At 42.5% G+C, this 27,760-nt stretch overlaps 1 protein-coding gene across 1 annotated transcript; it reads left to right on the plus strand.

Annotated features, from left to right (window-relative positions):
- Nucleotides 1-353: 353 nt before the first annotated feature.
- On the plus strand, nucleotides 354-27,704 carry LOC117727562 (rho-associated protein kinase 2-like). Its single transcript, XM_034527935.1, has 32 exons — nucleotides 354-750; nucleotides 5,176-5,257; nucleotides 5,932-6,032; nucleotides 6,546-6,683; nucleotides 7,634-7,894; nucleotides 8,583-8,727; nucleotides 8,848-8,986; nucleotides 10,619-10,710; nucleotides 13,296-13,455; nucleotides 14,621-14,708; nucleotides 14,838-14,917; nucleotides 15,399-15,447; nucleotides 15,535-15,670; nucleotides 15,995-16,086; nucleotides 16,315-16,561; nucleotides 17,675-17,781; nucleotides 17,981-18,140; nucleotides 18,444-18,604; nucleotides 18,919-19,103; nucleotides 19,299-19,368; nucleotides 19,510-19,613; nucleotides 20,282-20,468; nucleotides 20,834-20,927; nucleotides 21,224-21,318; nucleotides 21,607-21,795; nucleotides 21,927-22,095; nucleotides 23,249-23,316; nucleotides 23,418-23,506; nucleotides 24,092-24,170; nucleotides 24,311-24,578; nucleotides 24,724-25,003; nucleotides 26,850-27,704. Exons 1-32 carry the CDS (start codon nucleotides 655-657, stop codon nucleotides 26,851-26,853), a joined length of 4,215 nt encoding a protein of 1,404 aa, XP_034383826.1. The 5' UTR covers nucleotides 354-654; the 3' UTR covers nucleotides 26,854-27,704.
- The last annotated feature ends 56 nt before the right edge of the window (nucleotides 27,705-27,760 follow it).

A 27,760-nucleotide genomic window follows, 5' to 3' on the forward strand; every position in this document is an offset into this window, starting at 1 on the left:
AAATGTTTTAAATTATATTCATCAACATCTTACATTTACATAATAATCCGTGTATATGTAAATGTATTAGTGTAAATGTGTTTAGAATTTTTTTTTCATTTAAATGAGTTATTTTACGAATTTACAAAATATTGAAATGTTATTTATTAAATATAAACACACATTTATACATTCATATATTGATATATGATATTCAATATTAATATTATTTATAATTTAGACTTCCCTTTTCACCCCCCGCGTTAGTTAACATTATAAGCTGCTTTTGAGGTGTGTGAGGAGAGTTTTAGTTTGACAGGTGTAGCCGGATGCCGGACTGTGCATCTTGACGGTGGTCTGTCCTTCGGGTTGGACACGTTGTGGTCGGATCAGATTTTGTTGATTCTACCTGGGAGCCGACGGGACGCACTTGGACGTTGAGTCTCTCAGTTCCCACTTTGTTGTTACATATTAATGATAAAAGAGTGAAGCAGCGGATGAATAATTAAACTGACAACTGAAGCGGCATTTTACAGAAGAGCTGACATGGAGAGCTGAGCCGAGCAGGAGCGGAGTGCGCCTCTGTCCCGAGACAAAAGGGCGCCTACAGGTGTTTTTTTTTTTAATTGTTGCTATTTTTTTGTCATTGGACCTGGGAACCAGTGCACCGTAATCATGCTCGGTGCGGAGAGCAGACTAGAAAGCCGGTTGAACAAGCTGGAGTCCCTGATGAGGAACCCACAGTCGGCACTGAACTTGGAAACCCTGCTGGTGAGTTGTTCTTTACCCTCTTGGTCTAAAACAGGTAGTTGTGGCTAAGCTTTGACTGGATCATAATGAGTAACACACACGCACACACACGCACGCACGCACGCACGCACACACACACACACACACACACACACACACACACACACACACACACACACACACACACACACACACACACACACACACACACACACACACACACACACACACACACACACACACACACACACACACACACACACACACACACACACACACACACTCACATAGCAATGCTCTGAGTTGTTATTTTGTCATGATCATAGATCACCTGAAGAGACATGTCTGTTTTCTTAGAGGAAAGAGTCAACTTAAAACACTCTGCTTGTGAAAGGCTTCGTTGGCATTTGTTTATCATTACTTTGGCTTTTAATCAGGGATGCAGCAGAGGGAAACCCCACCTACGTGGTGCCTTATTTTCCTTTTTTGAATACAGTTTAATCCTAATTTGTACATTTTTAAAGGAAATATATGATAGGAAATTGAGTTTGACCACAGGAGCATTTAACTGAACAAGGACATAGACAAAAGAGCTCATCAGTGCCTTCCTTAAAACCTGATTAGTCTCTTGGTGAGGCCTCTAATTGACATGTCCTCTCTGACCTGTCCTAAGAAGAATGCACTTAGCAAACGTTGATAAACTACTTCTATTGCTATGCTTCTCTGACAACAAATACAGTTTTCTTTTGCTGATATGGAGTAGCTTTTGTCCCGGCTCTCTGTCTTAACAGGATCTCCCACCAGCCCACAGCCTAAAACTTTACTTTTGTAGGTCCACACAATGCACAACCAATCTTTCCAGCACTGTAATTCCATTTTAAAGTATGTTAAGGCCTCTCTTTCAGACAATCCAGAGATACCTGAGGATATGCCAAGACTGGATTAACTTGTTATTTTACATGGTTTGGCTTCGTAAAACACGATAATGTAATGGGGCAAATATTTGCTTCTTATTATTATTCCGCTGCTTCATTACAGGTTTGATATCAACGGAACACGACCATTCATGGTGGTCAGTCGGGTTATCCTGGTGACATGAACCCGGAAAATCATGCTTGGAGTTTAATATGTCAACCTGATGAATAGACAAGATAGTTGAAGGAGATTTGATGTTGTATGTACAGGCTGTCACTCAAACAACTCTTTCATCTGCAAAATGTCCTGTTGGAGGAACGCATTCCCAGTGCTGCTGAGTCACAATTCCAGTCCAGTAAAGCCAAGTCTGTATCGTGATATAATCAGACAACAAAGTGAAGTCATTCCATTTAAGGACACGTTGAATGCCGGTCAATTATTTCCGGTTTTATCTCTCCAGTCAGCTGAGTCTGGTTCCAAGCAGCTCTGTTGTCGACCTGGCTACAGCCACCGGGTCGCCTAATGCACACAGGAAGTTGAAGTCACTTCCTGGAATTGAGATGGAGTTCACTTTGCTGTGACCTCACATCACTATTTCCTGTTTGTCCGCAATCATTTGTGTTGTGTTTGCACAAAAGATGTGTTCTGAATTTTTTATTTTTTATTTTTCTCCAATCTGTAGAAGAAAAGGATTTTGGACCCAGTCGATGAAGCTTTTTCAGAGATAAGCTTTTGTTGATGTTTTTATTTCTGTATCTTATCTCCTTTGGACCGGTCAGGACTTGGTCTGCGTCGGCAGGACACAGTTTACATTTTGATTGTTGCCGACTATGCTCAGGCAGTGTCGGCTCACAAGGAGTAGGTGGGAGGTGAGGACACACTACCATGCATAAACTGCAGGATCGTGTTCAGATTTGTCCAGATTCCAGAAGAGAAAATTAAAACCAGTTTCATCTAATTTTGCTCGTTTCTGGCTGGTGGTCCTCGGCTCAATTGGGAGGCAAGAAATTTGAATCCTGAACCCTTCACACGACAAGATAACGCGTGCTGACTGTCCTATGTACATAATGGAGACAACAACAGTCATGGTAGAATAATGATACTATTTTGATAAAGAATAAAAGGCCTCTTTTTTATGTAGTGTAATGCAATTTTGACATTTACATCTTGTTACTTAAAAAGACTGCAGGTCTCAGTGACTCTCAATTAAGTCCCTTTGTCTTGTGGTGTCACGCTGCAGATCGTGTGTGTGTGTGTGTGTGTGTGTGTGTGTGTGTGTGTGTGTGTGTGTGTGTGTGTGTGTGTGTGTGTGTGTGTGTGTGTGTGTGTGTGTGTGTGTGTGTGTGTGTGTGTGTGTGTGTGTGTGTGTGTGTGTGTGTGTGTGTGTGTGTGTGTGTGTGTGTGTGTGTGTGTGTGTGTGTGTGTGTGTGTATAAAGACGTAATTTCTAACTGCACATTTACAGAAGGCAGGTGATTGCATAACAAAATGTGCAGGTTCAACTTTTATGTTTAAAAAGTGGTTTCAGAGACATTGATGTAAAACAGGATGTAGCTGCCTAAAAGCTTCATGATATTAGTCTCATTCCAATGGACTAGACACACACACACACACACACTTAATAATAATTATATTTGCATATGTACATAAAGTTCAACATTCTCACAGACTGTTGAGTTGCCTCTCTACTGCAGTAACCATGGCTGTTACTATTAGGGCTGGGCTACATAATATTATTTGGACAGCTTCATTTGAGAGGAGATATTGTCTCATATATATCGTAATATGGCACAAGTGTTGTCGTTTGCTGCTTTTTAAAGGCTGGCGGCGGAGTGGTGTAATTAACCACTGTTCTAGCTGTCTGTATTAATAATTGCTTTTACCCAACTTTAACATTTTATCCACATAACTGATGATTATTTATAAAAAAAGTCTCATTGTGTAAATCTTGGGCTGCACGGTGGTGTAGTGGCTAGCACTGTCGCCTCACAGCAAGAGGGCCGCGGGTTCAATTCCCGGTCGGAGCGGTCCTTCTGTGTGGAGTTTGCATGTTCTCCCCGTGGCAGCGTGGGTTCTCTCCGGCTTCCTCCCACAGTCCAAAGACATGCTGCAGGTTAATTGATCTCTAAATTGCCCATAGGTGTGAATGTGAGAGTGAATGGTTGTATGTCCCTACATGTGCCCTCGATGGACTGGCGGCCTGTCCAGGGTGTCCCCTGCCTTCGCCCTATGTCAGCTGGGATAGGCTCCAGCGCCCCGCGACCCTAATGAGGATAAGCGGTATTGAAAATGGATGGATGGATGGATGGATGTGTAAATCTTATGGGGAAAGCACCAAAAACCAACCATACAACCTCAGAGCAATATCAATATTGAGCTATTTGCTCTAAAATCAAGGTTTTTGATTTTCTCTACATCATCCAGCCCTAGAGACGAGACCACACACACACACACACACACACACACGCACACAAACTGTGTAAAATGATCACAGATCCTAGCACGCTCGAACTGCACCATAAGCTGTTTGTCCCACAATAGCTTCTGAGCCTTTCCGTCTATTTACACCCGTCTGCGGTGGGGGAGATCTCTCTGCTCCGCTGCTATTTAAAGGTGCAGAATTGTTCCACATGCCCATGCCCACCCACTCACATATCCCCGAACAAACAGTCGGGTAGACACCGCTGTGGCTCAACCATGCTACCCGCCCCCACACACACACACACACACACTCACTGGATGACTCCATTTGACCCTTGTTTCTGGGGAACAGAGGGTCATGCTACACCCCCTCCCACCTGCCCAGCTGCCCTACCAGCCTTGTGTGTTTGGATCCCGCAGACATTTTGGTTCTAAGTGGAACTCAACACCGCTGATTTTAGCACCGATGACACTACTGAGGTCTCGACTTTTAGTCTGAAGCTGCCACTGGCCCTCGGTGCTCCGAGGGCTTTGTGTTGGTTTGGATGGAGCGGGTGTTGGTGGGTCTGTGTTTGAGCAGGGGGCCGAAACAACATCATGTGACTAGCTATTGTTGTATGTATGACCTGTTATGTCTTTACATCCAGCCTCCATTGTCTACTTGTCATTGTTTTGTTATGCTGCAAATTAGCAGTCTCCTTTTCTCTTCCTGTAATGTTGCATTTAGGAGCTCACAGCTCACAAGAATGTAATTATTTCTTTCCTTCCTTCCTGTCTTCCTCCATCTTTTATCAGCTGGCAGGAGGCCAGGGTTGTCTTATAAGACTTGTCCAAACAGATTAACAAGAGACGTGTAAAAAAACTAAAGAAATGGATATTTCTTCCTCCCAACAAAAATGATGCTTGAAACACATTGTTTTCATGATTCTCTATTTGTTAGAAACAAGAAACGCGTTCAATCATTCAGCCGAGACCGAGCAATATAATCCCAATTAGTTTGTTCTATACACCAGGGGTGAACCTCGAAGTTGTGTTATTTATTTTAATTCACACACTGTTCATTATTTTGTTTCAGAGGTTGATTGAATATTTGGTCTTTTCTGTCTTTCAGGATTCCATGAACGCGCTGGCTCATGATTTGAACTATCCGGCCCTGCGGAAAAACAAAAACATTGAGGCCTTTCTGAATCGATGTAAGACCGATCGTGTGTTTGGTGAAGGTCAAGATTCTTGTGTTTTGCTTTAAAAATCCCTATAAAGTTGTTAACTACAAACCAAAGCGCTCTCATGAGGGATTGAGTATGATTCATGTTTGTATAGTAGATCTTTAACAACTTCTTTTTTTTTTTAAGAGAATCCTTCTTCTACAGACTATATAAAGCAGTTGTAAGCAAACGGTCACATGAGAGATACCAAATGTAAGAATAAACACCTCTGAGGTCTGATTCTGGTATTCAAATCAGATACTATTTGGCCCTGACAGATTCTACAGACAAGTTAGATTTGTGTCACTTGTACAGAAAGCTTTGCCTTCTAATCCATATTTTGTAAAACCTTTTGCTCTTTATCTTTGTTTAGACTTGATGCCCTATACAAAGAATGTGCTTTATGCCGCAGCACGCCTTCTAAAAAGCTCTAAATTCACACCACTCACTGTACTTCAAATCTGTTTCTGTGGCTTTAATACATGAGACTAGTCTGACTTTAACTTTCACTGGCTAGCCAATGAATATTGCTGGCCTGTGCAACGTGTTAACTCTGTGACTTGTGATCCAGCAGTTAACTACTGACTCTTTCCTTTTGAACCTAATTGTCTGGAGCTTTGACCTGTGTGTTGCCGTGGTAACGTCTTTTGTCCATCCTGCAGATGAAAAAACGGCGAGTCAGCTGCGAGACCTGCAGGTGAAGCTGGAAGACTTTGAAAAAGTGAAGTTGATCGGGAGAGGAGCCTACGGGGAAGTGCACCTGGTGAGGTGTTTCTGTCTGTAAAGAAGTGTGTTATTCCTGTGATTATGCTGCTGCAGGGCAGATAGATATGTTCTACAGATGTTGCTAAAATGTGCAAATTGTTTCAAATATCATTGGCATCTTTCTCCTCATCATGAGCAACTTTAAGTTTTAAAATGTTATGAGTTCAAGCAGGCATTCCTTCCAAACTCCCAGTTTTCCCAGAAGTTTGTCTCTCTCGTGCTGGTGGAAGCTTGAATCTGAACAAGTCTGGACAGGCTCAGTGTGTGGGAGATGAGTGTGAAGTCTGGTGTGGGGGTGTGGAGGGGACGCTTCGTATGTTTGTGCTTGAAATCTTGTGTAAGCATGTCTTTCTATGGGTGTGTGCCTCCAGTTACGAGCTCCCCTCTCTGTCTCTCTTTCTCATGTTATCTTGGTCCTTGTGACATTCTTACTATCCTGTTCCTACCTATTGTGCAGTCATCACTATTCACACGCCAGCGTCTCCTCTTTGGTCCCCCCCCTCTGCTGTAGGTCCGCCACAGGGCCTCTCAGAAGGTTTACGCCATGAAGCAGCTCACCAAGTTTGAGATGATCAAGCGGTCCGACTCCGCCTTCTTCTGGGAGGAGAGGCACATCATGGCCTTTTCCAACAGTCCTTGGATCGTCCAGGTGTGAAAATACACCGCTTTTATTTGATTGAAAACACATTATGTAACATAGTGGAAGGATTTCACATTTAAACAAGAGAGAAAGAAGCTTAACTCTCAGACCCAACCTCTCTCCGCTACGGAGACTAAAGAGGTTGTTTCTGAACACGCACATCAGACACTTTTTATAATGCTTAGTCTGATTGCTTCTCGTCTCCCGTCCTGAGATTATTTAGACTTCTCATGTGCAGGGATGGACAATATAACTAAAATATTCTGTCATGTAATGTGTCATTTTATGTCACAATATCAATATATTATACAGCTTTTAAAAATTAACTGTAGAAACGGTTTGTAAATAAACTATCAATATGGGAAATAGATAAACTCAAATATGCTGATATTTTTTTAATCAATATCAATGTGAAAACATTCTGATAATGTGGGGATCACTATTAGTAGTAATACCAGTAAAAACAGAATACCATTGAGCATCAGACAAACAATAGAAAAGTGCATAACAATATCTATGTAGTTAAAGTAATGCACATCAAATGAATGGGGTGGTGATAATAACAATGGGTGCTACTGTTATGTACACAAGATAAACAAAAAACAATACACAGTACAAATGAATGAAGCTAATATATGTTAATGAATGAAGCTAATATATGTTATTCATAACTATGCTTATGTCCAGTAGGAACGTATGTAATAATTCAAAGTAAAGTGCAATAAAGTATTGTAGGCAACACATTAATTAGAAATATGAGAATGATGTCCAAATGACGCACAGATAGACTCAGAAATGTCACATTATTTAAGTGTAATGTTTCCATAAAGAGCTAGAAAGACAATATTTAACATACATTAAAAAGCATATAGATAACCCACGTGATGATTTCATTCGTATCACAGTGTTCGATAACATCCCGTGTCGGGCTTTAAATGACCGCGTGTGTCGTTTCCTAGCTGTGCTGTGCTTTCCAAGACGACCGCCACCTGTACATGGTGATGGAGTTCATGCCTGGAGGCGACCTGGTCACGCTCACCATGAACTACGACATACCGGAGAAGTGGGCTCGCTTCTACATCGCTGAAGTCGTGCTCGCGCTGAACACCATCCACTCCATGGGCTTCATCCATCGGGACGTCAAACCCGACAACATGCTGCTGGACCAACACGGCCACCTCAAACTGGCAGACTTTGGCACATGCATGAAGATGGACTCGGTAAATTAATGTTATCATCATGTCGTTGTTGTTTTCCAATGTGTTGGACCTGGATGGATCAAGATAGGGAATTTGGAATGTTTTACATTAGAAGATCTTACTCCTTTTTAATTTTGAAGGAAATAGTCAGTTGAATAGAGAGTGAATGGACTTTTCTGTCTAGAGACGAGTGCTTGTGCTCCGTGCGCGAGAGCACCACCAAGTGGTCAGAATGCAAAGTGAAGCTGAATGCAGCACTCGTGCATCAGGTTGTTGAAAAGGCCCCAGAAGTAATTGCGCTAAACAATCAATCTAGAGTACGGTTGAGGTCACGCCTCCTGTGTGAGTGTTTGTCAGCCTTTTTGTTTTTACCACAGCAATTTCTAAATAGCCGGTTGAACAAGCGGCTCCACACATTTAGGCTTTCTGAAAGTCCACCAGGAGACAGAAAGTGTCTTATAAACACGGCCAAAACAGTCCAGCCGAGATCTTTTTCCAGTTGTCTCAGAATATCTGGAGCGTTGTTAAAAGTTCAGTTGTATTTTTATACAAAAATATAGACAAAAAAAAAATAGAAATGTACTTTGCCGCCACAGTCCCTGCAGTGGAAATAAATGTTTTATTGATTCTGTTTCTCCCCAAACTCTACCAAGCTTTTACTCTCCTGCTTTCTCTCTCCAGTACATCGTGTGTGTTTCTCTGTTTGCAGACGGGCATGGTGCATTGTGACACGGCTGTCGGCACACCAGACTACATCTCCCCTGAGGTGCTTCAGTCTCAGGGTGGTGATGGGTACTACGGCCGGGAGTGCGACTGGTGGTCCGTAGGAGTCTTTATCTATGAGTTGCTGGTCGGTAAGTGACCCACCATATACATCATGATCATTTGTTGTGCTGTCTGGTAGTTAAAATCCTAAACATTTCCATCCTAAAAATCGGTCACGGTACATAATTCATTTTTATTATTTTTTGCAGGTGAAACTCCCTTCTATACTGAGTCCCTTGTTGGAACTTATGGGAAGATCATGAACCACAAGAACACGCTCATCTTCCCAGATGACGTGGAGATGTCTCAGAGTGCCAAAGACCTCATCTGTGGCTTTCTTACTGACAGGTACACAAAAAAATTCTAAATCATATAAACTAATACATCCTACTTTTACAAGATTTCAGAGCATTTCACAATTTCTGGCTACTTGTCATGTGCAAACACATTTACATGTTCTATGCTACTGTGTGTGCTATTAGTATTATTATTGTTATTATTATTATTATTATGTAACTGTTCGTAAAAGCAATTAACAGATGTGAAAAAGTGTAAGAATTCTGCCAAAGATTAAACGGGTCAATGTTGACAAACATCATCTAGATGTGTTACGTTACAACCTCCCCACCTTGTCTGTGGCTCCATGCCCCTCTTATTGGTTTCTACTGAAAATATAGATCTTTAAGAACGGGTGACAAATAAATATGTTATGTTTAATTAAAAAAAGCCTAAACAGTATCAACAGACATATCCTTTAATAAAACTAATATTCTATCTTGAATTAGTTTGCTTAAAACCCATATCTATCCATGACTCTAAACCTGAGCGTACAGCAGTGTTGATCCCAGCTACCATCTAAATACAAAAAGCGCAGTTTTTACGTGCGTAATAACATACTATTAGTATTAAAGGTAGAAAGAAATGACATGACGGTGTGGGTCATGTACTTGGTTAGTGGCCCATCCCCCTGGAAGAAACCACTTCCTGTTTACATTAGTAACCCCGCCCCCAAATAGGGCTTAAACACAGGCCCTTTCTGCTTCAATACAGAGCAGCCTTTCAGTTTCTCACTCAGTTTATTTACCTTCTCGCTCACTATTCTCTCACCACAGACAGAATTTCACATGTGTGCGGCTGCCCAGCCACACCCATGCGCACGCACACACACACACACACACTGACCAATGCATTCATTCACAACCTAACCCATATGCTTTGTCACTGTCTTGCTGAATCCTCCAAGTAACCACTATCACCATTTACTCCTCCTCCTTTCCTCCTTTCCTCCTTTTCCTCATCCCCCCCCTCGTTTATAATGTTCTTCTTCCACCTTTTCTTGGTTCCACTTTCCATTTCTCAATGCTCACCCATTTCCGGCATAACTTTCTACTCTGCACTCCTGCAGTTTTCCGGGCACTGAGACACGGCCCGTTGTAAGCCAGGCTTGGTTGCATGTCAGATTTTTTTTTGCGGGGGTTTAAAAACTCTTTCTTCCTCCCCGCCCCTGCCCCCTCTTGCTCTTGGCTGAGTCTGGAATGTCCCACACGTGGCAAGCCCAAACTGCCGCACCCCTCCATCCCTGTACCCAGCGGTGGAGGAGGGAGGGAATGGGGACGAGAAAGGGAGAGAAAGAGCATGCAGAGTTTTAGAGGGGGAGAGGAGAAGAAGGAGGGAAGGCAGCGGCAGCTCTAGCACTCAGGTTTGAGTCCGTCACAGTTGTTGATGTTGGCTCCTGCACTCTTATCCTGCTGTCTACACTCCCGTTCTCCTCCTGGATCTACATTATCTGTCCTGTTGGAGGAGGTTTCAGTGTCCTCCACTGGTCATGCGGCACTCCATGCTGGTCAGTGTGGTCAGTCCCTTGTGGTCGCTCCGCCTGGCTGTGTGTTTGGCATGACATGTTGATGGTGATGGTGGGTGGAGGGGGGGTGTTTTGTGTTCAGGCTCTGCTCACAGTCTTGGTCCTGTTGCTGTGTGCAGGAAGGTTCGTCTGGGCCGCACTGGAGTGGATGAGATCAAATGCCACCCTTTCTTCAAGAACGACCAGTGGACCTTTGATAACATCCGAGAGAGTAAGTGTGTGTGTGCATGTGCATGTTTTTGAATATATCCCCACAATGCTGCTGCAGATTTCTCCTTTTGCATCTCTGGTAATGTGTGTCTTGGTTCTTTTCCTACCTCTCGTGGCCATTCCTCCTTTTTATTTTGTTGCTTTGGCCCACTTCTTATCATTCCCAGCCCGTTCCTCAGTGGGTCTGCTTCCTTTCAGCTCTGGTTCATAGTTTATTTCCATCTCCTGAGCCATTAAGCCTGTAAATATGATACACATGCTCTCCATATGTCCATATCCTTTAACATTATGTGACTGGATACTGTGCAGAGCACATGATGCATGACACCTGAAAGATAACCAGCTGCATATGGGTGCCACTACAAAAGAATAGATTTAAGAGACGGAAATGGAGAAAGTATGGAGATTCTATACTAGATAATAACATACCAGCAACACTCTGATGAAACTGAAAGGCCACCAAGAGAAGAATGTTGTGTGGAGCAGCACAACCTAGTTTAAGATGTTATAATAACTGTGACAATACATTTAGACTTTTTAAGTATTTTATATTGGTTAAATGCAAACTTAAAGAATAAGTAATATATTATAGGTGGAGATATTACATTATTGCGTTATCTCTTGGTAAGTGAGCAGACAAAATGTTACATTTGCCAGGAAATGATGATTGCTATTTAATGTAAGACTGTAATGCTTGATTGACATTATCCAAGTATGGCATAAACTTTGTGGTTTCATTTCCATTTACAATGTTACAATACGGAGAAATATAATTCAACATTAAATCATCAATGCAAAATCTGCTTCTTGGATTTAGAAAAAGAGTTCATGTATTCCTTTTAAGTTAATTTATTATAGATGTGTTACAAATCAAAACAAAGAAAGGCAAAGGCGACATAAAAAAACAAATCACCTTAAATGGTGTAAAATGTTCTCAGCTTTTTATATATTTCTGTTAAAACTGTTATGATATCCATTGGTTGTTGTGTTAATACGTTCAAACTTAAGAAAATAGGGAAAGTGATCTATGAGGAATATGAACAGGACCTCAGTGTCTGTATATAATCACATGCAGCCTCTTTCTTCTGGCCCTGCTCTGCTTCACCTGGCTCTGATTAGGAACAGACAACTTCTGACTGGCAGTCTGGAGCATAAAACCATTACTGTGCTGCTCAGCTCTCTTCATGTTTGCACATGCATGTCCAGTCACACACACCCTCTTGTGTCTCTTTACGGATGACTTTACTCCCTGCTGAGTGTGTCCACGATGACTCACGTTTGGATTCTCCCAGTATCATGGTTATGGTTATCAAGCTTATTAAGCATTGGGATGGTGATAACAAGAAGCCATCACTATGGATGGATGGATGGTAAATGGACCTGTACTTGTACAGCGCTTTTCTAGTCTTCCGATCACACAAAGCGTTTTAACGCTACATGACATCATTCATCCGTTCACACCCATTCATACACTGATGGGAGGAGCTACGGCTCCACCTGCACATCAGCAGTAACTAACATTCACACACATTCACACACCGTAGGCACAGCTACGTGAGCAATTTGGGGTGAAGTGTCTTCCTCAAGGACACATCGACATGGCCTAACGAAGCCTGGGATCGAACCGCCGATCCTCTGATTTGAAGGATGACCCAGTTCACCACTGAACCACAGTCGCCCCCCATGGATGCTGGGGCGGGCAGCAGCGCCCCCCGTAACGGCGGGTGGGGCTGGCAGTGCGGCCTGTGTGGACCGCTCTAATGAGAGGGGCGCCCCAGTGTGGAGGGTTGCTCCCGCTCGCTCACTTTCACTGTGGCCTCGGCTGCCTGTCATTAGCCGCCCGGTATCAGAGAGCATTCTGGGAAGTCGTGCCACAAGGGCTTCAATGGAGCAGTCTCTTTCCGCCTGACCACATCTTTGGCTTTTTCTTCTTCTTCTGCCTCTTTACTTCCCCTCATTTGTTTCTTTCCTGTGCTCGATCACTGCCTGTACTTTTCTCCACCGTCGTTCAGTCACATTAGTCACGATTGTCACGCTGAGGGTTGTGACTTGACCCGACTGTAATGAGCTCTTTGCTCAGAGACAACATTTCACTGGTCTGAGGAACTCGATCCATAATGGCGGCTTTTTTTTCTCAAATTAGGAACTATTTATAGGTTAAAGGACCAGCTTAGTTTTATCTGATTGGCCCTTTTATACATTCTTGTCAGCCTGTTGTGTTATGCAGACTTTTACAGCTTCTCAAAGGAGCAGCCGTTTAGTCTTGGTTTGTGAAAGGCACTGTGTGTGTGTGGGGCACAAAGCAAGCACTGTACGAGAAAAGGAGTGGCGTCAGCCTCACGCCAACCTGCAGAGCGACCACTCCTACAAGCAGTGCCCAAGTTGGCATAGAATTTACTCAGGAACACACCTGAGAAAATGCTAAGAGTTTGTTGAGGATGTCCTCTAATTTTAAATAGCTCCAACACCAGGTTTTAATCTGTGATAGTCTCAGTTAATGTAAAACACCATTGTTCCCTCTTAACCCCCTCACGGTTTGCACCTCTTCCCCTTTTGCTCCATCACGACTCTGTTTCTGTCGTCCAGCTGTAGCTCCAGTTGTGCCGGAGCTGAACGGTGACATAGACACCACTAACTTTGACGACATAGAGGAGGATAAAGGAGATGCGGAGACCTTTCCTCCACCCAAAGCCTTTGTGGGCAACCAGCTACCATTCGTCGGCTTCACTTACTTCAAGGAGGACCAGTAAGTGTTTTTATTCTGACGTCTTATTTGCGTTATTGGCTTCTACTCTGCTGTTGTGCATAGAAAGTGTGTCTGCATTTGCTGTTCATATATTATTTTTACTTTACTGTACTTGGATTATTTTAATGAAAAGAATGTAGCTCCCATGTGTGGGAACTTTCACAAGGGCTTCTAGGCTCAGGAAATGGGTTTAAGGGCAGCGCCGTGCCTAAAATGCAAGAGGTAGAAAAAGAGCTTTACACTCGTACCTTTAATTCAGCCTTCCACCAGTCAGACACTGTATGCCTGTTCAAGCTCCACACTGTGACCTTGTTCCCCCTTTTAAAAGCCCTCTTTGCTTATGATGGAGTCTAGTTTTTTTTTTTTACCTGGTTTTCGATCGGTAGGAGAAGGAGTAGAAAACATGTATTGCACTTTAATTAGTAATGTTTCTTTTTAAGGTTCAACTACTTGCGTCTAAGCAATTTATTATTTATTTATTTACATCTGAGTCAAGGCCAAAACAATGCCATTTGAGTTAAGAAATTGCAATCAATCCAGTGAACAAGTGTATGCAGAGTGTAGCTTAAATTTGTAATAATAAATGAAAAAGATTGCGTCAGATCAGTCTTTCTTTGATGTCAGATACAATGCATCCTTAACTGTCCATTTTAGAATATAACTTTTCTGAAATAATCCACATTTCTTTGCATTTCCATTTTTAGACTTGTGAACACTGCAAAAACAGTTTAAGCTTAAAGGCTTAAATTGTTTTAAAATTATTCTTAAAATAGCTGCAGATTTCTCCGCCATTTTGCAGCTATGTGGCAGAGTCTTTTAATGGTTCCCAGAGATAGTTGCCCATCATCAAAAGTCCATATCCATATTGGTTAACAGTTGGCAACCGACAGTGTGGGTTGGAGACATTCTCCAAAGGATGTAAGAAGCTTGAAAGATCTTCAGCTTTTTTTCTACAATGCCACAGTTGTACTATGTTGGTCTGAAGTACGAGTGTTTTCTTTATGGTTCTGAAGTGTGCCGTGGTGAACATTCACCTCCCTCTCGACCACCCAGGTGGCATTATGGATCTGGAAAGTGTTGGGTGTTGTCAGAGCTGGAAAGCCTCTGCAGGTAAAGAAAGTGACAGACTTTCATGGTTCTCCTCTGTCCCTTCTCCCTCCGTCAGGCTGCTGAAGGGAAGTAACAACCGCTCTGTGGAGGAGAGTAAGGAAAAGTCTGAGGAGAAGGAGGATTGCTCGGAGAGTAAGAAAGAGGTAGGTGTTTTTGTGCATGTGGTCTTGATATTATGGTAACAGAGGAGAGATAAAAGGCATAGAATAAAAGATGTAAATGCCCATTAGATAATAGCACATTTCTTTTCTGGCCTTTGTCCATCTGAGCAGCTGCAGAAAAAGCTTCATCAGCTGGAGGAGCAGGTCGACCATGAGATGCAGGCTAAAGATGAGCTGGATCACAAGTGCAAGTACGACTAAACAAATAACACTGGCTGAGCAACATCTTTCGACACTACAAAAATGTTACCATTTAATGCAAAACTTTGTTACCTTTTCTATTATGATAAAGCATCCCATTACAATATTAAATTGCCACAACTTTGAGTTAAGGAGGTGTAAGAATGTCCTGAACTGAACAGCTGACCATCCAATTTATATCCAGCATGTTAAAGCTTGTGAATGAGGCATTTTAATGTTGATCATTAGTACGTACATTGTGAGACATTGGTATAATTAGTACTAAAAAAGAAAAAACACCATCTCTGTGAAGATTGGAAGCCATCCTATAAAGCCGATGCTTTCAGAGTTTCTGATGAGATGAAGAAAAAGAAAGGAAAATAAAATCCCTTCCAACATGTTCCACCAGTAAAGTAAACATTCTGTTCGTGACCTGGTGTCTGGTCGTAGTTCAATGATTTGTGTGAAGAATAAAACTCTTCTCTCCTCCAGAAATGCCACCAACCGTTTAGACAAGCTGGTCAAAGAATTAGACAAGGAGGTAAGGTCCCTTTCCAACCATGTACCTCATGTGATGGAGTAGGTAATCCCTCCACTCATCTTCTTTTGTGTTTTCCTTTCTGATTAGATGAGTAGCAGGCAGAAGGTGGAGGCCTCACTGAGGCAGCTGGAGAGAGAGAGAGCTCTCATGCAGCACCAGAGCGCCGAGAACCTGCGCAAGGTGGACATTGAATCCGACAGAAAGCGCAGCCTGGAGAACGAATGTGAGCACCTGTAATTTACGAATAGGATCCACAATGCATCTGATTTCATGTGAAGCAGATTAATCAACCAACTGTTTATTTCTGTAGGTCATTTTCATATATTTTACTTGCAAAATTGTTCCATCCGTCTGACTGTTAACTCATTAAAACATTGTAATAAACCACAAGGATGTCTGGGAGCTTTGCATCCCACTGTTTATATCTCAGTATATATTCTATATTTTTGTATATGCTATCAGTGGGTGGATAGTGGTATTTTCCAGGGTCCACTGAATGTGGTTCATCACATACTGCATTAACTCTTTTATTTCTCTGTATCTTAAGTGAACAATCTGAGGGACCAGCTCGAGGATCTTAGGAAGAAGAACCATAATTCCCAGATCTCCAATGAGAAGAACATCCAGCTACAGAGACAAGTGAGGGGAAGCTTATTAAATTCACTAACATGTATTATGCTTCACTGTAGTTTTCATACTTATGTAAATCAAACGTGCTAATTTAATAATGCATATTCAAGCAAGCAACTGTGACTGCCGTTTTCATTATTCCTTTGCTTTTGCCTAATTCAATCCTTTTTAAATGTGCTGCAGCGCTAAAAGAGCCTGCAGGGGAAAAGATTCATCCTGTCTGTTCCTCATCTGTAGCTCGAGGAGGCCAACGCCGTGCTGCAGGCTGAGCAGGAGGCGGCAGCGCGGCTGAAGAAGAGTCAGGCGGAGGCACAGAAACAGGCTCAGAGCCTGGAGGTCGGCCTCAGGAAGATGCAGGAAAAGTGCAGCCAGCTCGAAAACAGCAAGATGGAGCTGGAGAAGCAGCTGATGGGGCTGCAGGCCGAGCTGGAGGAGGAGAGAAGAGACCGCGACGTCCGGACAGAAACTATTACTGACCTGCAAGGTGAGGCATGGCTGTCTAATACACTTTGAACAAGCAATACAATAAAGGTTGTTCCGCGTAGTTTAAACGCCAGACTACGGAACTTTTGAGAGAAGAAATATGTCACTTCATCTTACAAATTCAAAGTTTAATTGAAAAGTGAAAGTGTTTCAGTTCAGTTCAGTGTTGTTGCCACAGCTTTATTTGTTCTGATATGACCCGTTTGGGAGCTAATGTTAGCAAGCTGTATACAGACATTAAAGGGGTCCGTTATAAGCTTTTTATCATAGCTCTATCATAGCTCAGCATTTTAGCTAACTACTAAACATGATACCATAATTGTCAGTTGGCGTTACAGAGGCTGCTGTTCAGCAATTGTTACATAGTCTCACTTTATTAGTCTGTTTATACACACAGTGGTTGAAAATGAACAATAAGCAAAGGAAAACAGTGTCAACCTTCGACAATCCTTATTTTAAAGCTTTTCATATTCCAAACTTTAATTTGTCTATTGAAATGTTGCAATTTTAGCAGAGGTGGAGTGTACCAGTCGAAAAGGTTTATTCACTGACGGAAGTGCAGGTAATCAAACTGTGATCTTCATGGGCTCAGTCACTCCACATGTCCTCAGTAGCAGGAAAAAGCCATTACACAACTTGGAGCTGGAAGCTGGACATGGTTATTAGATCGTTTTTTTGGACCAGTCCTTGGGAAATATCTGATCATAGGTGGAAACATCTGTTCAAAATGCTCATGTGAAGCAAAGGGGCCAGAGCCAGCACCTCTTGTGCTGTTTGGAAACTTCAACTTGCTCAGTCCATGCAGAGAGGAGGCCAGTCGCTGAGTGTTGCCTGTTTGCTGCGATGGCTGGTGCTTTTTTTCCCCTGGTAAAACCCTCCATGTGGGTGGACTTAGTTAAATGGAAAATGAACATTAAGTGTGTTGTTCCTCATACATTGGAGTGAGCAGGAGCATTATGTAATGTCTCACCTTGGATTTGTTTTAAACTGAACAATGTCCAAGTCCATTTTCTTGTGTTTTTTTTCCATTCACTGCACTCCAGGTCCTCCTATATTCCTTTTACAATTTATTTGTCATTATTTCCTCATCCCTTTTACAATCAATCCACCTTAGGACGTATCTCTAGCCTGGAAGAGGAGGTGAAGGAGGTGAAGTCATGTCTCTCCCAGTTCCAGGCTGAAAAGAAGCAGCTCCATGAAAAGCTCAATGACCTCGAGAAGGTTGGTTGTCATTTCTAATTGCTGATTTCCAGTGTGAATATAGAGTCGAGGGTATTCCAAGAGATATCCCTGCTGCAAACCTCAGTTTTACAGTTCTAGATTATGTTGTTATTGTTTTCCGGCATTTTGAAAATGTACCTTACACACAAAACCACCCCCAGCCAATAAGACAACCCGATATCCCCTTTTAATTCTATAGGAGAAGAGCAACCAAGAGATTGACTTGACGTTCAAGCTGAAGTCGCTCCAGCAGAGTCTGGAGCAAGAAGAGGCAGAACACAAGGCCACCAAAGCCAAGCTCGCAGATAAAAACAAAACCTACCAGACCATCGAGGAGGCTAAGTCTGAGGCCTTAAAAGGTGAGCAAGTGGGAGGACAAAAGTCTGCAAGATGATTTTAGGATGGATAAAGTGCTTCAACAGATGCTCCATAGTTTTTAATTGTGCTTTACTTGACCCACTTCACACAAATGTAATTATAAACACAAAAGAGCACGAATACCATCCATTATGAAAGTGGAAAAAGTGTCTTCAGTGATTTGAGGAAGAACCAGAGAAGAAATGAAAGACAGAAATCTATAACTCGCTGGCCTTCCTGTGGCACATTGAGCACAGGGTAGACCATCCTCCTGAGAGTTTCCCTGCTTGTCTTGTTTGCTCCAGAGATGGAGAGCAGCCTGCAGGAGGAGCGCAGCATGAAGCTGCAGATAGAGGGAAAGCTGCTGCAGCAAGAGAAGGACCACTCCATGCTGGACTGCGACTACAAGCAGGCGCAGCACAAACTGGACGAGCTGCATGCACAGAAGGAGAAACTTCGTGAAGAGGTGCTTCCTACTCCTAATCAATGAATGAAATGTATCAGAATTCAATGTAATAATTCTAAGTCTTATAAAATAGAAAGGTCCACCATAACATTTTTATTTGCAGTTTTTAACTGATGTTCAGACGAAATAAGCAATGGGGAAATGACGACTTGTGATGGGAATTTTGTCCTTATTTTTTTAAGGCTCGACAATTTGATAAAGTAATCCATAATGAAAATAAGCATTCCCTAACTCTTTGTTCTGCAGCTTATTGTTCCCCATAACAAATTAGTGCCACCACTAATACGTGTGCGTGTGCGTGTGTGTGTGTGCAGGTAAAGAGCCTGAGCTTGCGTCTGGAGCAGGAGATCCACAAGCGGAGCATGAGCCAGAGCGATCTTAAGATGCAGAACCAGCAGGTGTTGGTGCTCGGCTCCTCAGAGAAACAGCTCAAACAGGAGCTCAACCACCTGCTGGACATGAAGCAGGTCCTGGAGAAACACAACCAGGAGCTACGCAGGTCAAACACACATAATGGCCTTTTGAGCACAATGAACATTAAACATAAACGACAATGCAGCTGAGTTTGTTGTAATGCCGTTGGCAAATTGTTGTGGAGAATCTCATTCATCAAATGTGGTTTGAGGAAAGTGCTTTGGCTCTGGTGGTTGGTTGGCCAGGAGCAGTGATTGACAGATTGCTGGTCCTGTTCCAGGGAGAAGCAGGAGGCTGGTGGCCAGCTGAAGGAACTGAAAGACCAACTGGAGGCTGAGCAGTATTTCACAGTAATTCTAACCATCCATTTTTTCTTCTTTTGATCGCCATGTGTTTCACAATAGCAAAATAAATCTAAATCGATCTATAATATGGGGCTTGAATGGGAAGATATTATCAATCTGTGATCTCCGTCTGTTTTCCCTTTACAGACCCTTTACAAGACGCAGATCCGTGAGCTCAAGGACGAGTGTGATGAGAGGAATAAGCTGTTCACAGAGGTGCAGCTACGACTGGCAGAATATCACGATGAGAGGTATCCAGTCAACAGCATCACCAGAGGCCCGGCAACACTAAAATGACCGGATGTTTCTATTCGGTTTTAAACATCGCATTAGCTTAAAATACAACTTATCAACAACACAAGAAAAAAAAGTTGGAACCAAAACTAAAGGTACAGATTCAATCCAACACAAATATGCAAAGACAGAACATGTTAAATGATATAAAATAAAAGTATAAAGCATGGAACACAAACAAGGTGTTATACATGTAATTAAAGCATGATTAGAAAAGTGAATTAGAGTGAATGGTTCGTGGCACCCAAAGACAACACTACAAAGATAACACTGATCTGTTTTTTAAAGAATGCAACAAACACCCAGATTAGTGTTATTTGCCCTCTGTGAATTCATCTCAGGCAAAATGGAGGACCTGCATTTGAACTGAATGATTTAACTAGATTAGCAGCGTCCCCCATATGCACTACAGACACATATTAGTGGAGACCAACAGTTAAAACTATAATCTAGTGTAACTAGGGTTGGAAAATCCTGCATTGACAAAAAAGTCAATATTGAAGATTGTGTGTCCACTCAATAGGCAGCCTGCTTCTCGTGGCATGGGTCTGCAGTAAAATATGTATCCAGGTCTAGCAGTTTAATAACATGGTAATAACTGTTCCTTCCCATCCTCCCTCTGCAGGGATTCCATGACGGCCCAGCTGGAAGCCAGTTTGACCAAAGCTGACTCAGAGCAGCTGGCTCGCTCCATCGCCGAGGAGCAGTACTCCGATCTGGAGAAGGAGAAGATCATGAAGGAGCTGGAGATCAAAGACATGATGGCAAGACACAAACAGGAGCTCCGCGACAAGGAGGCCACCATCAACTCGGTGAGATTAGAGTTGGGTTCGTCACCATTTTTAGTTGATTATCGATATATGTAAAATTGCAATATTGGGTGTTTCTTTTTTCAGCCATAATGAAGGACTTTTTTGGTTGTTTTATACCTAATGTAGAATTTTAGTTCTCGCCTGTATCATCCAGCGGTCAGAATCTTGATAGGCCTTTTAATTAGATGATTAACAATCCAGTTAATTGTCTCTAGCTAGTGGCAGTTGGATTCAATTTGAAGACCAGCAATGACAATCACAGTAGTTTGGATCAAACAGATTACAAAACGTGAATACTACTAACATACTGTTTTCGAATGAATATAGTTATCTTGGTTTGTTTGCTACTCTAACCATCTCTACAGCTGGAAGAGTCCAATCGCACTCTGACGGTGGACGTGGCCAACCTGGCCAGCGAGAAAGAGGAGCTCAACAATCAGCTGAAAAACATGCAGCAACGTGAGTGTCATTTGGAGTTAATGAAGGACATTTCTACAGGAATGACATTTCCCTCGGGTCTGGAAAATGTGTTGAAAAGCTGTCTTACATATGCAGATGATTTATGGGGTGAGGTGCTCTTAAAATGTCACGAACAGTAGCCATTAATCTCTTTATCCGGGAACCCAAGTGACTGTAGAACGGCAGAATATCGGTCTTCAAACTTGCACTATAATTAATGTGCTACTTCTCTAAGAAAGCCAAGTAAGTAAAATGTATGAGTCCTGAATTAATATTCTTCTCTGCTATTCATACAGAGCTCCAGAAAGCCAAGGAGGAGGAGAAGCAGATGAACTCGCTTAAACTGTCCTTTGAGAAACTGCTGCAGAATGAAAGGACACTAAAAATTCAGGTGTGTGTCTGGGCGCCTACACAGGTCTGCAAAGCGTGGAATATTTTCTATACTTTCCTACTTTTATTGTCTGACTTTTTACGACTGTTATGACACATCATTTGTTGTTAAGAATAATGTTCAGCTGCAGGCTTGTGTTGAACTCTGGGCAATCTCTGAGATCTGAAACAAGTTTCTAAAAAATATATCTTGCAACATTGATATTTATGCAGACCTCCCTGTGTATTTACTGAATTCACGAATATATCTCCGACCCGCTATATTGCCGTGTTTTTTTCCCTCCCCAAGGCCATTAACAAGTTGGCCGAGGTAATGAATAGGAGGGAGACGGTGCGAGGAGGCCACCGAAGCATCGACACGGAGGTGCACAGGAAGGAGAAGGAGAACAGGAAGCTGCAGCTGCAGCTGAGAACGGAGAAGGAGAAGCTCAACAGCACCATCATCAAGTACCAGAGAGAGCTGACGGATATGCAGGCGGTTAGTAGGCCGCCACTGCACACCAGCATGTCAACAAATGGCACGAATACATACACGTGTGTTACTATAGCTGCAAATTCAAGAAAACACATTGAACTGCACTTAAAAACCCGCTCACTTGTGTTATTCAGCTGATTGCAGAAGAGAACCAGGTGCGTCTGGATCTTCAGATGACGTTGTCCAGCAAAGACAGTGACATCGAGCAGCTTCGATGCCAGATCACTTCCCTCAGCGTTCACTCTCTGGACTCGACTAGCATCAGCAGTGGCAACGACCTGGACATGGGTGAAGGGTACCCAGGTAGACAAACCGTACTATAATTTGGCACCAACATGAGCACTCCAATGCCGAGAGCTAGTGAGCGAGAACTCTTCTGCATGCACTTCCTGCGTTCCTCTTCCTGCAGTCTCTCTTCCTGAGTTTGTGCTTTGTCCTTTGTTTTCACTTTGAGCCCCTTCCAGGCCAATTTGTTTTTGACCTTTTTTCCTCTTTATGCTTCTTCCTCTCCCCCCAACCCCCTCTTTCCTTCCCCCCCCCCCACCTCATTTCACTTCAAATTCCCTCTTCATGGTCCGGCACAGTGCGCATTACTCACTCTCACACCTCCGAATCAATGTCCTTCACCTATCAGCGCACACACAAATCTGTCTGCGTCGACACCCGGCCCAGACTTCACTCTGCTCACACTCTCTTCGACTCTGAGGATGAGGATGAGGATGAGGAAGAATATGACGGGCAGGTGGAACGGGGCCACCGTCCCCTGGCCCTCACTTACGAGCAGCCCCCTGAGGCTGAACCTGCAGGTGACCCTGCATGGGGATGCAAATGAAAAGTGCAATTGACCTAACAAATGTTCATAACATTAATCTATCAAAAATAAATATATATATATATATATATATATATATATATATTTTTTTTTTCTTGAATTGAGAAAGAAATAGCCCAAATTCTGGTTCAACCCTGCAACGTTCCTGATAATCCCTCTACTCTGTTGACTCTGTCTCTGCTGTGCATTAATCCTTTTTAGCGCTCACTGGACATGTAAATACTCGCAGCCTGACGCTGCTGGCCTGCTTTGGTTAAATGTATCCCACTGCAAAAGATGTGGGGATTTTGTTTTCCATGAGTGGAGTTGGTGTGTAGAGTTTTTCCTCACATAAAAATAAAGTGCTCTCCATTTAAATGTAATTCTCCCCACAAAGACACCTGCCATGTTTCGTGCTGGATCTTCCTTATAATTCGTGTAGCTCCCACTGAAGAGTCTGTTGTAGAAATGAAGTTGCAAAGCTTTGCACCACTTGCCCTTTTGTCATAGCGGTGAATCATTTCCTCTCCAATTGATGAGGGTCTGTCAGTGCCGTCATTTCAAAATGTCAAGGTGTTCTTTTAAGAATATTAAAGGCAGCTCTCCTCTTTGTTAACATCTTCCGTTTTCTTCTCTGCAAACTAGACTCGAGGCTCGAGGGCTGGATTTCACTTCCGAGCAAGAACACAAAGCGGTTTGGCTGGGACAAAAAAGTAATGTACCACTATTATCTCATATCTACAGATTAGTTTTCTTTGTAATCACCATAATGTCCCCCTCTAACTGTTTGGCCTGTGTTCCCTTTCTTTTAAAGTATATAGTTGTGAGCAGCAGGAAGATCCTGTTCTATAACAGCGAGCTGGACCGAGAGCAGGCCAACCCTTTCATGACCCTGGACATCGAGTGAGTGATTTTACACATGGTTTGAACATGCAATACCCAACAATTATTGATAATGGTATGAAGAAAGGGAATTTGATTTTGGTGCAATATGAAAGGTTAAGGGCTTTGCCAAAGTCATTTTCATTCATCCTGAAGGAAGATATGAAAATATGATCCACATCTTATTGCAATCCAGCCAATAGTAGAGGTGCGTGTGTGCGTGCGTGCGTGTGCGTGTGTGTGTGTGTGTGTCCTTTGCTGCATGATCACTAGGTTAAGAGTATTGTCAGCAGGCCGTCAATTTCATCAAATCTATAATAAAGTGTTTGTCACTACAATCACGAAAGCTCCTTGAATGTGCAGCCATACAAAGTATTGTGTAGTTTGCTGCAGCAGAATGTGAAAGTAGCCGTGGACAGACCGAGGTGCACACTCTCTCACTCATGCACACATGTAAGTGATGGCATTATTCTCCTGCCGTAGATTTAAATATACAGAATAAGAACAAAAGACAGACGTTAATACAGCAGTTAAAACTCTCACTTATTAATTACCCTTGTTATCCTGGAACTGCTCTTAACTCTGCCCTCGCTCTCCCTCCCACAGTAAGCTGTTTCATGTCCGACCTGTCACTCATACTGATGTGTACCGTGCAGATGCCAAAGAAATTCCAAGGATATTCCAGGTAATGAGCTAGGACACTTCCTTTTGACGCCTCTTTCGTTTCCCTCTCCCTCCTACAGACGGTATGAATCATGTTCTCAATTCAACTGTCTACCTCAATAAATCTTCAATTAACTTCCCGTTTCCTTTTTCCTTCCCCAGATCCTGTATGCCAATGAAGGCGAGATTAAGCGTGAACAGGAGCTTGTCCTGGATCCCGTGACGTACAGTGATCGTCCCTCCTACATCAGCCACAAGGGTCATGAGTTCATCCTCACTCTGTACCACTTCCCCTCCAGCTGTGAGGCCTGCACTCGGCCCCTGTGGAACGTTTTCAGGCCCCCGCCGGCCCTCGAGTGCCGCCGCTGCCACACCAAGTGCCACAAAGATCACCTGGACCGAAAGGAGGAAGTCATTGTGCCATGCAAGGGTCAGTACACTGAGTCAAGAGTTAGTGTAGAACTTAGGACCATCAACCACTGTGTGTGATGAATTTGATCATAATGAAATATGACGTAGATTTTATAACTGTAAAAATGCTGTTTGTAATCAGTTTGAATCCCTTTCTCGTACAGTGAACTACGACATGTCCACTGCCAAAGAGCTGCTTCTGCTGACCAACTCTCAGGAGGAGCAGCGGCGCTGGGTCAGCCACCTGCTCAAACGCATCCCCCGGAAACACCCAACAATGAGTCCTCCCTCTGCGGCGCAAAGCAACCTTCCCGAAGCAACGGTACGCTCCTCTCCGCGAGGCTCCCCGCGACCTTCCCCCAGGGGTTCGCCTCATATGTCCACCCACCGCGGGGCCATCAAGATCCAGTCAAACAGACCGCAACAACCATCAGGGAAAACAAGGTAATACTGGGAAGATTTGACTGTATACGAAAAATATTATACATTTGTTAACCATATTAAAGCTCGGCTGGTTTCTGTTGCTGTTTTTTTAATTTTTTTTTTATATTAAAACTTTTGATTTTTTCATTTAAAAAGGGGGGGGGGGGACAAAATACTGTGGTGCTAATCAACAGCTCATTTGTGTCTTCTCCTAATTTTCTCTCACCTGATCTTGTCTGTGTCACTAGAGAACTGAATTTATTGTTCAATAATCTGTGTCGTTTTTGCAGTTTTAAACATTACTTTTGGGTGTATAGTAAAAAAAAAAAATGTGAATTTTAAATTTCAGTTAATTTTGGTTTAAAAAAAACAACTAAATCATAACCAAAACAACTTTACTGCTTACTTTGTTGTTTCTGCTGATGGTTCTCAATCATGCAGTTGAAAAGGGGCCTAAAGCCGTGGCTGACAGGATTTAAACAGGGTTAATGCTGCATTAATGCTGCATTAATGCAGTGTCGGTGTATGCTGCATTAATGCTCCGACATGGCTTCTCACAGAGCGTCAGCAGCCACCTCATTGAGTAGGAAACAATGATTAGTCACTAACTGTAACTGCCTTGTTTTCTGCCACAGACATTCAGTTGAGTTTGTCCTCTCAGTCACAATCTAACTGGCTCTCATCCCTTAGCACTGGCCCCATGCTCCGTATCATCCTCCACTGACCTTTGACCCCACCATTCTAATGTCTCTCATGCTGGGAGACTGTAAGTAGCCGAACTTACTGCGCCTGTCAGCCATGCCCATTACGCCATGTCCATTAACACTAGCATCATCCTAACAAGCAGCATTCAATTAACTACTCGCTGCTCGACACTGCCCCCTGCTGAACTTGGCCTATATTGCCCCAAAGGTTATGAAGCACGAAAAGCCTTTGACCCCGAGATGAACCTCATACTTGATACTGTTTCAGATTGCTTGAGTTTGGCCTCAAAGACTGGAGTTGGCCGTTGGATGATGTCGATATTGATGATGATTTGTTCTTCTGAAGGAAGTGAAAGAGGGGGTACGGAGGGTAACTGGATCTCTACATGTGTGTTTGGAGTTACTAGGTGGCATGTGTTTTTGTGTGATATTAAAATGTTCAGTTGAATGGAAATTCAGTGTTTGAACAACATTGTTGCTACAAGAATAGTTTGATAGTTTGGGAGGTATGCTTACTGCAGATTGATATGGGGGTGATCTTGGTTTGCTAGAAGCACAATATTAAAGCAATAGCTTGTCAGATTGTGAAATGCACATATTAGATTTCCGGAAGAGAGTTACGTGACTATACAAAACTCACGTCTGTACATTTAATATGAAGCTGCAGTCAGTTAACTTAGCATAAACCTGGTTCTGTTCGAAATGAACAAAAACGAATATCCAGAATTGTAATGGTAGCTCCCCTCCCCCTTCCACGCTTTATGCTAAGCTAACCATCTGCTCGCTGTAAGCTTCATATACTGTATAATGTACAGACATGTGTGCTATCAATCTTTTCTTTAAACTAGAGTAATAAAATAAAAATAAAACAAGCGTATAATGCACTTTCATATTTCACCTCTTGCAACCTTATACAGTCTAAGAATATTCCCATATCTGTCTGTTCTTTTGTTGTTTTTGCATTTTACTCATCTTACTGCATTGTGTGGTTACCGGATAGCTTCCTCGTTTAATACGTGTGGATTTTGTGTGGGCGTGCCTTTGAAGTCCAGCCATTCGGTTGGTAGCATCCCAGATTTTCACATCATTTTCTCTCTCTCTCTATTTGTGTGTGTCTCTCTCTCTCTCTCTCTCTCTCTCTCTCTCTCTCTCTCTCTTCACAGTTAACCCTGGCTGATCAAAGATGTGTCTTTTCATCATTGTGGATTAATGACCGCAGTCTGGAAGCAGTGCCTGCATGTGTTATTTCTTCAGGGAAGTAGACTGAAAGAAACAATACTAATCATGGACAGAAACATTCATAGAAACTGGCAGTTGTCATGAGAACTGGGGCTGGCTCTGTCACATTTAAAAGAAGAAAATGAGCATTCATATTAGTAAAAAGAAAAAAAACACTGTGATTTTAAAACTGCCTTATTTTATAACCATCATGAGGAAAACATGGACTTTTTATTCTGTCAGAGGCAGTGACTCACATGGATTTGTTTGAGGTGTTTGGCATGTGTGTGTGAACATTTGTATATAGATCAAGAGGTCTGTCTGTGTATTGTAACACAGAAAGTGTAGCTTATAGTATATGATTTGTTCTATTTTTATGGTTAGAAGTCAGCAGCACATTTAACAGTATATGTGTGTCTTTTAAATGAATACAGTTTTCATTACACAAAGTAGATATGTTACCACATAAGACAGAATAATGTGAATTGAACATAAACAATGTGTTTTCTTGCCATTTATGAGAACTTAAAATAAATTCTCTGACCCAGAAAAATGTTAATTCACGTTTCATTTATTGTTTATATAAATTCAAAATGTTGGAATTGTATCAATACAAAAAAAAAAGAAAGCATGACGATGATGTATAATGTGCCTTGATGTCTCATTTGTAACCGTTCAGTCTGAATTTCACGCCCTAGACGGTGCATGGAGCAGTAAACGGGCATTGAATGAAATCTAGACAGATAAAATCCAGTTCAATGGTTTTGTCAGGAAGAATTGGGTTTGTTTACCAGCACCTCTAAGGCTCACCAATAAACATGTTTTATAACGTCTGTTTAATCTATTGAACTGAATT

Source organism: Cyclopterus lumpus, chromosome 24, assembly GCF_009769545.1.
Source record: "Cyclopterus lumpus isolate fCycLum1 chromosome 24, fCycLum1.pri, whole genome shotgun sequence".
NCBI classification, from domain to species: Eukaryota; Metazoa; Chordata; class Actinopteri; order Perciformes; family Cyclopteridae; genus Cyclopterus; species Cyclopterus lumpus.